Source organism: Coregonus lavaretus, assembly GCF_964263955.1.
Source record: "Coregonus lavaretus genome assembly, chromosome: 28".
Lineage (NCBI taxonomy): Eukaryota > Metazoa > Chordata > Actinopteri > Salmoniformes > Salmonidae > Coregonus > Coregonus lavaretus.
In genome coordinates this window covers 5256971-5271354 of record NC_140015.1, presented here as the reverse complement: position 1 = coordinate 5271354, position 14384 = coordinate 5256971, and the positions used below count along the sequence as shown (strand labels likewise).

The 14384-nt window shown below is 43.0% G+C and overlaps 1 protein-coding gene across 1 annotated transcript; it reads left to right on the top strand.

Annotated features, from left to right (window-relative positions):
* Nucleotides 1–2812: 2812 nt before the first annotated feature.
* Nucleotides 2813–13065, top strand: LOC311104097 (extracellular serine/threonine protein kinase FAM20C-like). The gene is made up of 11 exons (XM_084145766.1): nt 2813–2971; nt 3409–3930; nt 4122–4300; nt 8336–8414; nt 10007–10099; nt 10247–10362; nt 10714–10894; nt 11173–11282; nt 11586–11667; nt 12348–12407; nt 12650–13065. The coding sequence occupies exons 2-11, from the start codon at nt 3410–3412 to the stop codon at nt 12900–12902; spliced, it is 1674 nt and encodes a 557-aa protein (XP_084001892.1). The 5' UTR covers nt 2813–2971; nt 3409; the 3' UTR covers nt 12903–13065.
* The last annotated feature ends 1319 nt before the right edge of the window (nt 13066–14384 follow it).

Below are 14384 nucleotides of genomic sequence, written 5' to 3'. Positions count from 1 at the left end.
TGGTGAGAATTCTGGGTCGTTTCCAAGCAACCTACATTAAGCTTTAACTGCTCTGAGGGAAACAGGACGGTCTTTGAAGCTTTGATCTGTGTGTATGTCTGTCTCTGTTTGTGTGTGTGTGTGTGTGTGTGTGTGTGTGTGTGTATGAGAGAGAGAGAGAGAGAGAGAGACACTGAGAAAACACAACAACATTGTTTTAATGTATCATCATTATAAGTGCATTTTACAAGCATACATACACCAATTAATAAACAATAAAGCAACATATTTTTGTTTGATCACTTTCCGTACAAAATGCCTCATATTAAAAAGAATCTTTGAACATCTATAGGGAGCAGCCTATTAGTACCATGAAATGCATTATGCATCTAATTTCTCTCATAGCTATGGTGTTTCACTAACAACAATTTTGTACAGCATGTTGAGGCATAAAGTGTCCCCACCAGGAAATCACCAGGGTTGGAGGGAAGGAATTAAAGAGATAGAGGGAGATGAAGCAATGCATTTATGAGCAGGTAAGAGAGCTGGAGGGAAGGTAAAAGGAAATGGGGGAATTGAGGAGAGATGGATGAAGCTGAGAGAAGAGGAGAGAAGGAGTACGAATATTTGATCTGGTCTGTGCCCATCGGTGCTTTGTGAAGTCAGAAGAGACATGTAATACTACTACAGTATGCTACTACAAAACTCTCTACAAACATGTGAAGCTGAGTGTGTGTGTGTGTGTGTGTGTGTGTGTATACAGTGGCTTGCGAAATGTTCATCCCCTTGGCATCTTTCCTATTTTGTTGCCTTACAACCTGGAATTAAAATGGATTTTTGGGGGGTTTGTATCATTTGATTACACAACATGCCTACCACTTTGAAGATGCAAAATATTTTTGTGTGTGAAACAAACAGAAAACTTGAGTGTGCATAACTATTCACCCCCCTAAAGTCAATACTTTGTAGAGCCACCTTTTGCAGCAATTACAGCTGCAAGTCTCTTGGGGTATGTCTCTATATGCTTGGCACATCTAGCCACTGGGATTTTTGCCCATTCTTCAAGGCAAAACTGCTCCAGCTCCTTCAAGTTGGATGGGTTCCGCTGGTGTACAGCAATCTTTAAGTCATACCACAGATTCTCAATTGGATTGAGGTCTGGGCTTTGACTAGGCCATTCCAAGACATGTAAATGTTTCCCCTTAAACCACTCGAGTGTTGCTTTATCAGTATGCTTAGGGTCATTGTCCTACTGGAAGGTGAACCTCCATCCCAGTCTCAAATCTTTGGAAGACTGAAACAGGTTTCCCTCAAGAATTTCCCTGTATTTAACGCCATCCATCATTCCTTCAATTCTGACCAGTTTTCCAGTCCCTGCCAATGAAAAACATCCCCACAGCATGATGCTGCCACCACCATGCTTCACTGTTGGGATGGTGTTCTCGGGGTGATGACAGATGTTGTGTTTGCGTCAGACATAGCGTTTTCCTTGATGGCCAAAAAGCTCAATTTTAGTCTTATCTGACCAGAGTACCTTCTTCCATATGTTTGGGGAGTCTCCCACATGGCTTTTGGCGAACACCAAACGTGTTAGCTTATTTTTATCTTCAAGTAATGGCTTTTTTCTGGCCACTCTTCCAAAAAGCCCAGCTCTGTGGAGTGTACGGCTTAAAGTGGTCCCATGGACAGATACTCCAATATCCGCTATGGAGCTTTGCAGCTCCTTCAGGGTATTCTTTGGTCTCTTTGTTGCCTCTCTGATTAATGCCCTCCTTGCCTGGTCCGTGAGTTTTGGTGGGCGGCCCTCTCTTGGCAGGTTTGTTGTGGTGCCATATTCTTTCCATTTTTTAATAATGGATTTAATGGTGCTCCGTGGGATGTTCAAAGTTTCAGATATTCTTTTATAACCCAACCCTGATCTGTACTTCTCCACGACTTTGTCCCTGACCTGTTTGGAGAGCTCCTTGGTCTTCATGGTGCTGCTTGCTTGGTGGTGCCCCTTGCTTAGTGGTGTTGCAGACTCTGGGGCCTTTCAGAACAGGTGTATATATATTGAGATCATGTGACACTTAGATTGCAGACAGGTGGACTTTATTTAACTAATTATGTGACTTCTGAAGGTAATTGGTTGCAACAGATCTTATTTAGGGGCTTCATAGCAAAGGGGGTGAATACATATGCACGCACCACTTATCAGTTATTTATTTTTTAGAATTTTTTTCATTTCACTTCACCAATGTGGACTATTTTGTGTATGTCCATTACATGAAATCCAAATAAAAATCAATTAAATTACAGGTTGTAATGCAACAAAATAGGAAAAAAACGGCAAGGGGGATGAATACTTTTGCAAGGCACTGTATGTATGTGTGTGTGTGTGTGTGTGTGTGTGTGTGTGTGTGTGTGTGTGTGTGTGTGTGTGTGTGTGTGTGTGTGTGTGTGTGTGCGTGTGTGTTCGCGTATGTGTGTGTATGTGTGTGTGTGCATGCGTGCATGTGTCTGTGTCTGGAGGGAGAGAGGGCCTTGGTCAAAGTAGTGCACTATATAGGGAATAGGGTGCCATTTGGGATGCAAGCTCAGTAGACAGAGGGCTGTGGCTGTAGACTAATGAGGCTGAAAATAGAGAATGAGAGCCATTACAATTATGCATTACAATATGTATTTCTATTGCAACTATCTGGTGTTCACAGAAACATTGATCCTAAAATAAAGGGTTAAAGGGTATGAATGTCCCTTCCTCACTGTAACATCCATCCAGGTCACTCTGACCTGGCTCCTCCCTCTGTTCTGTTTGAACTAGCGCGACAACACAGATAACAGGATCACTATCAGCTGTCTGTCAGGGAGAGAAAGGGGAAAAAATTGACAAAACGACAAGATACTACAAATGTCATTTTTCCCTGTCACATTTATTAAGGAGTCAGAGAGAGAGAGGAAGAGAGAGAGAGAGAGAGAGAGTCTTACAACTTCTTGGCACATTGTGAAAAACAAAGTAAGTAATTAGCCAGCCTGCTGCTGCTTCATACTGTGAATGTTGGAGCAGTGGGCCTTCAATAGTAAATTGATTCTCTTTAGCGGTGCTTGATTCTCAGGGCTGACTGGAATCACATTGTGTCTGTGCTTTGATAGGGAGAGGAGATTGTTAGAGGTGTTTCTGGAGCACCAGGAATACATGCTGGCTGGCTGGCTGGATAGCTGGCTGGCTGTCTCTTTCTGGAGCACCAGGAACACTGTCTGGCTGGCTGGCTGGATAGCTGGCTAGCTGTCTGTCCGCCTGCTTGCCAGGCTATGTCGCTGTTACATCTCCCCTTGTTTCCTTTATGCCTGTTAATCTGTCATGACTCGTGACTCAACAACTGCCTTCTTCAGAGTTTTGAATATTATATTTGGAGGCAATGTGAATTGAAGTTTCTATTCACTCTCTCTCAGCATGGCGAGGCAGGGCGTGGGTCGTCTCTCTCATTCTGTCTGTCTGGTATTGGCATGTCTGTCCCTGGCTCTCCACCTCATCCTGGCCCTCTTCTGTCTCTCCATCCTCCAAACATCCTGCGTTATCCCCCCCTCCTCCTCCTCCTCTTTGTCTTTTCCTGGAACTAGTCCCCATGGACAACAGGGGAGATCTCACTCCATTTCCTCACAAAGCAGCTCACACAAACTACCAACAAGTCTCATGAATGGAGACTTTACCAAAATGGCCTCATTCAACATGATCAATGAGAAGGAGAAGGACAAAAAGCTGATTGTAACCAAAATGGCCACCAAAGTGAGCCAACAGGTCAGCAGTCGCTCCAAACTGGAGGCCCTATTCAGCCACCCGCTGTACAACCTGCCACGCCCACATCTGCAGGAAGACGATTGGCTGCTGAAGTTGAAGCCAAAGAAGAAGGGGGAGGACAGTGAGGAGGAAGATGAGGAGGAGGACAGTGACAAAAGCAGTGAAGATAGTGAGTGGTGAGTGAGAGAAAGAGGTGTGGAAGACTACTGATAACAACTGATAAGAATAAAAATGTAAGAGGAAAAAACAACATGACAACAAAGTATATCATTCTGTCATAGCATATTACTTTTCTCATACATTTGTGATACTCATTGCTTAATTGGCCAGTTTCCCCATCCATCTTCCCCTGCTAATTTCCTGATAGGCAGAGTGACAGCGAGCAGGATGGCTATGACCGAGCTAATTGGACAAGAAGTGCAGAGACCCACCCCCCCTGGCTGAGGTACCACCTTGGGATCTCTCGCTGGGAGCTGTATGACAGGAATGACCCTAGCGTTGCCGAGGTGATTCAACAGATGGCCACACAACGCATCCTCAGCGCAGGTGAGAGGGTTGAGCCGGGGTGTGGACATGTAGCTAGGATTAGGATTAAGACTAAGTTTAGGGTTGAGCCGGGGTGTGGACATGGTGAAGCTAAGGTTCAGGTTATGGCTAGGGTTAATGTTGAGCTGGGGTGTGGACATGAAGCTAGGGTTAGGGTTATGGCTAGTGGTCTGTATAATTCAGGAACGGCATTGTACACTGAACAAAAATATAAATGCAACATGTAAAGTGTTGGTCCCATGTTTCATGAGCTGAAATAAAAGATCCCAGAATGTTCCATATTCACAAAAAGCTTATTTCTCTCAAATTGTGTGCACACATTTGTTTACATCCCTGTTAGTGAGCATTTCTCCTTTGCCAAGATAATCCATCCACCTAAAATGTGTGGCATATCAAGAAGCTGATTAAACAGCATGATCATTACACAGGTGCACCTTGTGCTTGGGGATAATAAAAGGCCACTTTAAAATGTGCAGTTTTGTCACACAACACAATGCCACAGATGTCTCAAGTTTTACAATTGGCATGCTGACTGCAGGAATGTCCACCAGAGCTGTTGCCAGAGAATTGAATGTTAATTTCTCTACCAGCATGCCATCGTTATTTGAGAGAATTTGGCAGTATGTCCAACCGGCCTCACAACCACAGACCACGTGTAACCATGCCAGCCCAGGACCTCCACATCTGGCTTCTTCACCTGCGGGATCGTCTGGGACCAGCCACCCGGACAGCTGATGAATTTCTGCACTCAAAAACCGTCTCAGGGAAGCTCATCTGCGTGCTTGTCGTCCTCACCAGGGTCTTGGCCTGACTGCAGTTCGGTGTCGTAACCAACTTCAGTGGGCAAATGCTCACCTTCAATGGCCACTGGCATGCTGGAGAAGTGTGCTCTTCACAGATGAATCCCGGTTTCAACTGTACTGGGCAGATGGCAGACAGCATGTATGGCGTCATGTGGGTGAGCGGTTTGCTGATGTCAACATTGTAAACAGAGTGCCCTGTGGTGGCGGTGGGTTTATGGTATGGGCATAAGGTATGAACAACAAACACAATTGCATTTTATTGATGGCAATTTGAATGCACAGAGATACCGTGACGAGATCCTGAGGCCCATTGTCGTGCCATTCATCCCCCACCATCACCTCATGTTTCAGCATGATAATGCAAGGCCCCATGTCGCAAGGATTTGTACACAATGCCTGGAAGCTGAAAATGTCACAGTTCTTCCATGGCCTGCAATCTCACCATTGAGCATGTTTGGGATGCTTTGGATCGACGTGTACGACAGTATGTTCCAGTTCCCGCCAATTTCCAGCAACTTCCCACAGCCATTGAAGAGGAGTGGAACAACATTCCACAAGCCACAATCAACAGCCTGATTAACTTTATCCGAAGGAGATGTCACGCTGCATGAGGCAAAGGGTGGTCACACCAGATACTAACTGGTTTTCTGATCCACGCCCCTACCTTTTTTGTAACAGATGCATAACAGATGCATATCTGTATTCCCAGTAATGTGAAATCCATAGATTAGGGCCAAATTAATGCATTTAAATTGACTCATTTCCTTATATGAACTGTAACTGCAAATCTATGAAATTGTTGCATGTTGCATTTATATTTTTGTTCAGTGTAGGTTACTCCATGTCCACTCCATGTCCAGTTCATGTTGATTGATACAGAGTTGACCTCAACTCTGCTTAGTAACACAGTCATCATCATGTTTGAGGAAGTTGGGCTTCCCCTTGGGGTTGAAAGATAAAAGAGTACCACCACCATTTAATGGCTCATTAATTTAACCCAACTGTGTAAAAGCAAGCTACAGTGGTGCCACAGGCTACTGTACTGCAGGCAGTCGTGTTTGAATTACAATATTTCTGGCTTAGTTTAATCAAAAAAGCAGTATAAATTAAAGGGATACTTCAGGATTTTGGCAGTGAGGCCATTTGTGTACTTTCCCAGAGTCAGGTGAACTGCTGGATTCCATTTTTATGTCTCTGTGTCCAGTATGAAGGAAGTTAGAGGTAGTTTCATGAGCCAATGCTAACTAGCCTGCTAGCATGCTAGCAGATACCATAGACTTCCAGTCATTGCGCTAACACTAGTTAGCATTGGCTCGCGAAACGACCTCTAACTTCCTTCAGGAGCACTAACTTCCTTGAGGAGCATTAGCGAGACATCACACACACACACACACACACACACACACACACACACACACACACACACACACAAGAGTTGGCATTACAGTGGATGAAGAGATTACCCTGGGAGGCTGTAAAACATTGTCTGATGGCCCTCAAATCCTGTCTGTTATGAGACTGTTCAGAAGCCTTAGTTGGGATCCATTTGTTTATCTGTCACATGTAAACAAGGAAGTAGCGTGCACTCTAAAAAAATAACTGCTGGGTTGCAGGCGTTGGGTCACTTAGATGGGTTGTTTTCTTTAAGAACTGCTGGGTTATTGATGCTGGGTGATGGGTTATTTATGCTGGTTTATTGAGATATGACTCAGTGGATGAGCTCAGAAGACTAGAGGCAGGGGCGTGTCTTTCAGATTGTTCTTTTTGGCCACCTGTGAGAGTAAATGTAATTCCGGTTCATCTGCTTTGTTGTATTGTTAAGATCCTCAAGACCCTATGCATATGTTGGGTAATGTCAATAATAATGTTATGAATTTTATATTATAATATGTCATGTGCAAAAAAAAGAAATTTGCGGTGTACAATCTTAACATGATGAATAGGAATTACATTTACTCTTACAGGTGGCCAAAAATAATTATCTGAAACCCACCTCCCTAATAAAATAACCTATGGAGCTGCTATGTCATCCCAACTAATGGTTAAAAAAACCAACTGATGGTAAAATTAACCCATGTTTGTATAATGCATATTCACGCAACCCAACTGGCTGGGTCAAACTAACCCAATGTGTGTTCTGTCCAATATTTACCCAGCGCTTGGTTACCAAATAATCCAAATTGGGTTGTTTTTAACCCAGCATTTTTTGGTGTAAGGGGAAGGGGAAGGGGGGGGCGGGAGTTTTGTGTGTGTGTGTGTGTGTGTGTGTGTGTGTGTATGTGTGTGTGTGTGTGTGTGTGTGTGTGTGTGTGTGTGTGTGTGTGTGTGTGTGTGTGTGTGTGTGTGTGTGTGAGTATAATAATTAAACACACAATCTAAAGAAACAAACAAAAGCCAAAATCAATTCTTAAACACTAATCAATCAACCATAAACTGTAAGGATAAAATCTAAAACCACTGAAAAAAGTATTTAAACTGCAAAATACACAAAGTGATTACACCAAACTAGAACGCCAGCAAATGGATGAGAGTGAGGAAACAATCAGAGCAGAAACTTGAAAGCCAGATAATCGAATGTCGTAAATAAATCTCCAGCTCCTCTGATCTTTTGTTCTGAGGTCTGTCATTATAATCCTGCACTGATCATAAGAAATCCCACTCACACACCCACACATATACACACACACAAACATATGCTCACACACAAACACACGCATACACACACACTTTGAATACTGTATGGAGATTGTGTTGAGCATAAAAGATTACACAATAATCAGCTTGTGTGTGGGCTGGCCCATAGCCACGTTTTATATACTCCTCCTCATCTTCCTCCTCCTCCTCCTCCTCCTCTCTAAAGACCCTAGATTCTAGACTCACCACCACTGACGCCAGACAGTTTTTTGATGTTCAGCCACATTCTGTACTTTACGTAATGAGGACTCCCTGTGGAGAACTGGGGTAACTGCATTTATGTAAAATTCACTGGAAATACTGCACTATTACCAATATAAGACCATCAGTGCAGTCAATGACAATTACCTATGGTGTATTTTCCTTTGAACGTTGTGGAGACCCTGTGACTTTCATGTGTTTTAAGTCGCTCTGGATAAGAGCGTCTGCTAAATGACTAAAATGTAAAATGTGTTATGTCTGTGTGTTCTGAGGGTCTGCATACTGGTGTGTGATTATTATGGTGACGTTGGTGCATTGTCTGTTATGTGTGTTTCAGTGCAGAAGAGTGGGGGCACCCAGCTTAAGCTGATCATGTCATTCCCCAACTACGGACAGGCCCTCCTCAAACCCATGAGGTGAGAATCCACGATATGATATATGATACAATATACAATATTTATTTATTTTACCTTTATTTTACCAGGTTAGTCTCATTGAGATTAAAAATATATTTTGCAATAGAGACCTGGCCAAAAAAGCAGCACACAAAGTTTCGACATGTACAACATAAAACACAAAGCACTACAGTTTAAAAACATCAGTTAACACATTTAACAGGCACATTGGTTTTAGGAGGAGGGTTTCAACTAGGGGTCAAAACATTGACAGCCCCCTAAATCATTTTACACCATAGTTTTTACCCTAGCTTTAAAATCATTTAAATAGACAACTCCTGTAGTTTCAAGTATTTGTGAAGCTCATTCAAAGTAGAGGGGGCAGAGTACTGGAACGCTTTTTTTCCTAGCTCTCCACAGGCATGAGGCACAGTCAAGGAGATACAGTACTGTGAGCGTAGGTGATAATTGTCATTAATCAGCTGGACAATGTACAGTGCTATGAAAAAGTATTTGCCCCCTTTCCAAATTTCTCTACTTTGTTTGTGATACTGAATGTTATCAGATCTTCAACCAAAACCTAATATTAGATAAAGGGAACATAAGTGAACAAATAACACAACAATTACATATTTATTTCATAAGCAAAGTTATGCAACACCCAATTCCCCTGTGTGAAAAAGTAATTGCCCCCTTACACTTAATAACTGGTTGTGCCACCTTTAGCTGCAATGACTCCAACCAAATGCTTCCTGTAGTTGTTGATCAGTCTCTCACGTTGCTGTGGAGGAATTTTGGCCCACTCTTTCATGCAGAACTGCTCAGTGACGTGTGGGTTTTCAAGCATGAACTGCTCGTTTCAAGTCCTGCCACAACATCTCAATTGGGATTAGGTCTGGACTTTGACTAGGCCATTCCAAAATTTCCAATTTGTTGCTTTTTAGCAATTTTCATGTAGACTTGATTGTGTGTTTTGGATCATTGTCTTGCTGCATGACCCAGCTGCGCTTCAGCTTCAGCTCACAGATGGATGGTCTGACGTTCTCCTGTAGAATTCTCTGATACAGAGCAGAATTCATGGTTCCTTCTATTAAGGCAAGTCGTCCAGGTCCTGAGGCAGCAAAGCATCCCCTAACCATCACACCACCACCATGCTTTGGTTTTCGCCAGGCATTACTGGAACCATGTCGTCCAAAAAGTTATACTTTTGAATCATCTGTCCATAGAACGTTCTTCCAAGAGTTTTGATGATCATCCAGGTGCTTTTTGGCAAACTTGAGTCAACTTTTTGGACGAGATGGGTCCCATTATGCCTGGCGGGTTTCATCTTAGATTTCGTGAAAACCATCAACTTTGACTTATCAGCATTTAAGAGCATCCTCAGCTGACAGAGCTGAGCCTGGACAATAGGAAAGGCACATTCATCAAAGAACAATATCATATACAATACAATATGATATACAATACGATATACTACATTATGATATACGATATGACTTACAATGCGATATGATACTATACAATACAACACAACAATACAACTTTATTGTATCAGTCACAGTAATCTTATTTTGAAGGGGAAAAAAACATAATCCTGTGTGTGTTTTATGCAGGCAGGAGAGAGATGCAGAGACAGACTTCAACCTATTCTACTTCTCTGACTTTGAGAGACACAACGCAGAGATTGCTGCCTTCCACCTAGACAGGTGAAAACAATAAAATATGGACCTCCCATCTGAGATTCATCTGTGTGTCAAATGAAAGAGGAGAAACAAACTACTAAAGGCTACCACTGATTTCTCTCTCTCTCTCTCTATGTGTATGTGTGTGTGTGTGTGTGTGTCCTCTCTCAGGTTGCTGGGTTTCCATAGAATCCCTCCAGTGGTAGGTAGACTCATCAACTTAACCACGGAGATCAGAGATATCACCACAGACCACAAACTCTCCAGAACCTTCTTCACCTCTCCTGGTGCGTGGCGGTTGGTCCAATCAGCTTTCATAATCAAATCTAACTCTCCTGATGTGTCCAATCAGCACAGATAGCAACCAAATGTCCCTCCTTCTCTGTTATTAAGCTTGTATGTGTATAGTGGCTTGCGCTTTGTGCTAGTCCAGAGTTTCCCAAATGGTTGGTTGGGTTGCACTGGTGGGCTACAGTTTACTTTCCATTTCGTTTTAGGACTGGTCACAAGAAAAAGCTCCAAATGCTTTTAGGTGGGTTACGACCCCAAATGTTTGGCAACAACTGTCCACTGTAGGCCTACTACTTCCATTTTGTCGGCCAACCCTCCCTCTCTCTCTCTCTCCAACCCCCTACCAGTGGGTAATTTGTGTTTCCACGGCCAGTGTGAATACTACTGCTCCACAGAGAACCCAGTGTGTGGTCGACCCCAGGTCCTGGAGGTGTCCCTGGCCTCCATGCTGCCTGACCTCTCCCTGGCCCCCAGACGCTCCTGGAGGTCCCCTTGGAGACGCTCCTACAGCCGCACCAAACTGGCACCGTGGGTAGTGGGTACCGAAACGGGCCCCTTGACTGGGGGTCTCTAACTATGGGAGGGGGTGCAAAGAAACCATGTGAAGTAAATATCTGTATTAGTGGTTATATACAGTAGAAAGCAAACCGATGGTTTGAATTGCATTGATAGAATTCAACTAATCAATCATGAACGCAATGTAATAATGTGTAGTAGTATCATACTGTCCTCCACTGGGAAGAAGCCATGCATTTGACTAAAGCATGTTGTAGTCCATACATCACATGCAGCCGCTACTGTTTCAGATGGCAGAAGAACCCAGACTACTGTGACACAGTGAAACAGACTCCTCCATACAGCCAAGGCACCAGACTGGTGGATCTAATTGACATGGTCATTCTGGACTTCCTCATGAGTCAGTAAGCACACTCAACTACACAGCTTCTACTACTGTTACTACTTCAGTCATTCTTATATTCTTGAATGAGTAACAATTCAACACAATACCTTTATTTTTCTCATCTTTTTTTGTGAACAATATAGTTTTTTTATTGAATCACTGAAGTAATACATACCATAAGAATGACACCCTGTTCTGAACATTTCCCCACACAACCATATTACAAATGTGCCAAGGTTTAAGTCCATTGATAATGTGGAACCGATTTCGAATAGACAGAGAACAATAAACTATTATCTTGCTATAATTCCTACAAAGGTAATATGGACAGACATCACTACGAGACTTTTGAGAAGTTTGGGAATGACACTTTCCTGCTGCACCTAGACAACGGGAGGGCGTGAGTATCAAGTTTGAAAATGATTTGCTAGGAGATAGTCAACATGATTCATGATAACTTTTCAGCTGGCTAGAAGACGTGGTAAACAATGAAGTTGACACACATCAGTCCAATCAAAGTTACCGGAGAAAAGCCGTTGACTTATCTGTGGCCAATGACCTTGAGCCTTCTTGGACAGGCACTGCCAATTTAACTATATTGGTAGCACCCAAGGGGGCAGAAGCTGCATGGCCCTCAGTGAGCTATCCCAGTAGGTGCTGCGGTGTTGTGAGTGACATCACCCTGAGCCAATCACGCGCAACCAGAGAAGATCAATGACACCTACGCTCTGTGCTTTCTCTGGCTGCCCCTCCGCCACAGAAGGCACATGAGCAAGGCTAAAACAGCTGCATTCTGGAGCTGCCTTACTAAAACAATAATATGACAGGGAGTCGAGTATGCTGCTATATTAACTCAATAAATTATTTTGTTTCCATTGTTTGCTAACTGATAAGATATAATATTGTGACATGAAATAATGCCAGAATTACATGCAAAGCAGCGCCATCTGCTGGACAGTGGTGGGGCTGTGCCTCACTTGCCCTAAATTATGCGTCGGCACTGCATATGTTGAAGTTGTTGTAGTTTATACATACCGGTATTACAGTTATGTAATATTGTGGAAATTATGTTCTTTTTAGGTTTGGGCGTCATTCTGTGGATGAACCCTCCATATTGGTGCCCTTACGACAGTGTTGCAGGTAAAACTATCAGCTTGTATAAAGATCTGGACAACTGCATCAGAGAAAAAGTGCAAGATGACATCTCTCCCCCTCTCTTCCTTCTCTTTCTCCCTTTCCTCCTTCTCTCTCTCTATCTCTCTCTCTCTTTTCCTTCTCTCTCAATATTTTCCTTCTCTCTCTTCTCTCTCTCCTTGTCCTCCTTGTCCTCCTTCTCTATATCGTTTTCTTCTCTCTCTCCCAAATCTCTCTCTCTTTCTCAGGATCCGTCGTTCCACTCTGATGCGTCTGCGTCTCCTGTCCCTCCCGGGCTTCCGTCTGAGTGATGTCATGAGGGAGTCTCTGTCCCAGGACCCCCTGGAGGGTGTGGCCCCCCTCCTCTCTGTACAACACCTCTCCGCGCTGGACCGTCGCCTGAAAACCGTCCTGCAGGCTGTACACACCTGTCTGGAGGAGCATGATGACGTTATCCATGATGATTTACAGGGATTTGATGTTAGTTTATACCGCCACTAGACAATAATAAAGACTGCACATCCATTTACAAAACCATCACTGCAAGATGTCTATCATTTGATTCAGCTGTGGTTGATAAGATAATTGTATTTATCAATCAATCAGTAAAAAAAAAAAAAAATACAATAACAAATCATTTAGTTAATAAAGCCGCATACAAACATGGTCTCTTTTTTGCTTTATTGAGTAAGGCAGCTCCAAAATGCAAGTGTTTCAGCCTAGCTCAGTGCTTTTTGTGGTGGTGGGGCAGCCAACGGAAAATACGGAGCATAGGTGTTGGTAACGTTCTCTAGTTGCGCCGTTGCACTGATCATGTCAACATTATACTTTCAAAATCTTAGCTAGCAATCATCATCATTAATCAAGATGACAATCTACTGGCAAATCCTTTTTAATCCTTGTCATATGAAGAGAAATAATAATGAGAAATTATAGATAAAACATATCGGTGCTCATCAGCCATTGGACATAAACATTACACAACAAGTTGGAAATTGCTATTTTCAGCAATGAATGGTTTGGAAGGAATCAGTGGTTAACTGCAAGCATTGCAAAGCAATCACTAGCCTGCTGTTCAGTGGAGTGGCTGTGTGGTCCCAAATCTGGGATTAAGGGTCTCTTTTCCAAGTTTAAAATGATAAACATTCAACATTGGCCATGCTGTCAATGAAGCATGATTTGTGCCGCGCTCAAAACAACTTAACTCGGAACTGCAAAATCTGACTTCAGTGAGTTCAAGACAACTGGGAACTCGGGAAAAATGAGCTCCGCCTGGGAAAATACGTTTTGAACGGTCATCCAACTCGGAATTGTAAATCTGGAACTCGGGCCTCTTTCTAGAGCTACGACCTGAAGATCACACGTCATCATGATTCAACCTTGTTTTTTTCAGAGTTCCCAGTTGTCTTGAAAGCAACATAAATCCAGAGAATGCCAGACTGATGACAAAGATGACAAACCGCCGCGCCACCTTCCTGTTCAAGTGAGCACAGCACAACAAGATGAGTCCAAAAATGTATTGTATGCTGCTGCAGAAATTATGTAATATGCCAGGGAGCTATGTATACTGTAGCTAAGAAAGTAATACTAAGTGTATGTTGTGTAGTAAGCTGTTAGTAGCCCATGTGTCTCAACCTAATAATTTGGTATATTTTCCCCTCGTAATTTCGCCTATTGTTCTGACTTGGTGGTGCACATGTAGCCTATAACCTGTTTTAGAGAAATATAATCATCGAATATTGTAAGAGCCTTCATTGTCTGCTTATATGCCCCCTTTATTTATCCCACGGTTCTGACTTGGTGTACAGGGAGAACACTGTAAGACGGCCCATGTTCTGAATTCTGTCGCTGTTCATTTCAAAAGTGCTGAACAAATCATTATATTTACTACGTCTGTCCTAGCTCGCTCATTAATGTCTTAATCGAAATTATGGATTGTCGTCCGCTTGTCGTCCCCTTATGCCATAGTTTGTACATCACAAT

Excerpts from the sequence above, each read along its gene's own strand:
- LOC311104097 (XM_084145766.1), top strand. The coding sequence starts at position 3,410 with ATGGCGAGGCAGGGCGTGGGTCGTCTCTCTCATTCTGTCTGTCTGGTA. Across the intron at positions 4,301-8,335 it reads ACAACGCATCCTCAGCGCAG|TGCAGAAGAGTGGGGGCACC; the intron begins GTGAGAGGGTTG and ends TGTGTGTTTCAG. Across the intron at positions 12,408-12,649 it reads CCCTTACGACAGTGTTGCAG|GATCCGTCGTTCCACTCTGA; the intron begins GTAAAACTATCA and ends TCTCTTTCTCAG.